Source organism: Penaeus monodon, chromosome 20, assembly GCF_015228065.2.
Source record: "Penaeus monodon isolate SGIC_2016 chromosome 20, NSTDA_Pmon_1, whole genome shotgun sequence".
Classification (NCBI taxonomy): domain Eukaryota; kingdom Metazoa; phylum Arthropoda; class Malacostraca; order Decapoda; family Penaeidae; genus Penaeus; species Penaeus monodon.
The window spans coordinates 35,287,855-35,289,102 of record NC_051405.1 but is presented as its reverse complement, the minus strand read 5'-3'; the positions used below and the strand labels follow the sequence as shown (position 1 = coordinate 35,289,102).

General features: G+C 46.6%; 1 protein-coding gene across 1 annotated transcript in view; it reads right to left on the bottom strand.

The window, feature by feature from the left end:
- Positions 1-1,248, bottom strand: part of LOC119585779 — a 4,813-nt gene that overhangs the window by 2,573 nt on the left and 992 nt on the right. The window contains exons 3-5 of the mRNA XM_037934493.1: positions 953-1,167; positions 457-684; positions 71-218 (exon numbers count right to left, since the gene is read on the bottom strand). Coding sequence (XP_037790421.1) covers positions 71-218; positions 457-684; positions 953-1,167 — 591 coding nt within the window. The remainder of the gene's footprint in view (positions 1-70; positions 219-456; positions 685-952; positions 1,168-1,248) is intronic.

The following is a 1,248-nucleotide window of genomic DNA, read 5'->3' as shown; positions in this document are numbered from 1 at the left end:
GAAAAATAAATGGACTGAAGCACGGTTCAAAGTAAATCTCACTAGCACAAGTATAACACATGTTGCTTACCCTTCGCGGTTGACTGAGAACCTGCAGCTGGTGTAGGTGCTTGTGGCTTTGTGGTGGAAGCCGAAGTTCTTTCCAGCCCACACGAGGGGCATTTGGGTGGTCTTGTTCCCGTTGCGGAAGCCTTCCCTCAGTTCGTCTTGCATGGAGGCTGCAAAAAGAAAGTTGTGTTCATTTCCTCTTCACTTTCGACTTACTTGTTTTCCTCGTAACATTTCAGATGCTTAATCGACGTTTAAGGCTACTTCCTATGCGATGTATTTCTAAAAATGCTTTACTTGGTAAATGAATATAAAAAATATATAGTAATAACTAAATAACATTCAATCTTATAAGTAAAGTGCCCCCATTAATCATTCAATAGCTGTGGATATGAAGAATACACGCACCTCTGACTTCATCGCTGTCGTACGCCCTTTGGAAAGAGTTCACGACCCTCTTATCGTGGAGTTCCTTCTTGAATCTTGGGACGTGACTCTTCAGGTCGCCCAGTTGCAGGACCTTCGTCACGGCCGCCTCCATGCGGTCCCATGACTCCTTAACGGACGAGTCGCTGCTGCCCTCCTCCGTCCAGTGTCCGTCGGCGTTGCGGAGAATTCGCAGCTCAGAAATGTTTCCTGGAAAAAGAGGACAAAGATTTAATCAGCGGTTCACGGAGATAAAAGGTGTCAATGAAAATACACAAATGTTCATTAAAGTCCATACACAGGTTTCCGCTACCTTTTTCGCTCACACCTACAGTACACCAGAACACACTATTTTTCATGCAGAATCGAGTGACATGATGCATAACCAAATGGAAATGCAATACTAATAGCAACCGTGTCCTTTCTGAGAAATATAACGCCTATGTTGTACTGTTAGGCGATCGCGGGAGAGACGTACCTTCCAGAAGAGAGAGGTCCTTCCACGCTGAGGGCTTCTTGCGGAGTCCACAGCAGTACCGAAGGAGAAGACATAGGGCCGTGATGTCCAGCTTTTCCGCCACGTCCTCCTTTATCACCTTGGCCATCGGGGGATTCTTCTGCAGAATCTCTTTGGCTTTTGCGGACACCATCAGGACGTCGTAGGGTTTCTTTCCCGGATTCGCCTTCTGGAACCTGCCGCGAGGGAAAGGGTGTGACTCGTTAGTATTACGCTACCATGGGAAAAATGGGGTATGCATGTATGATACGTGTATC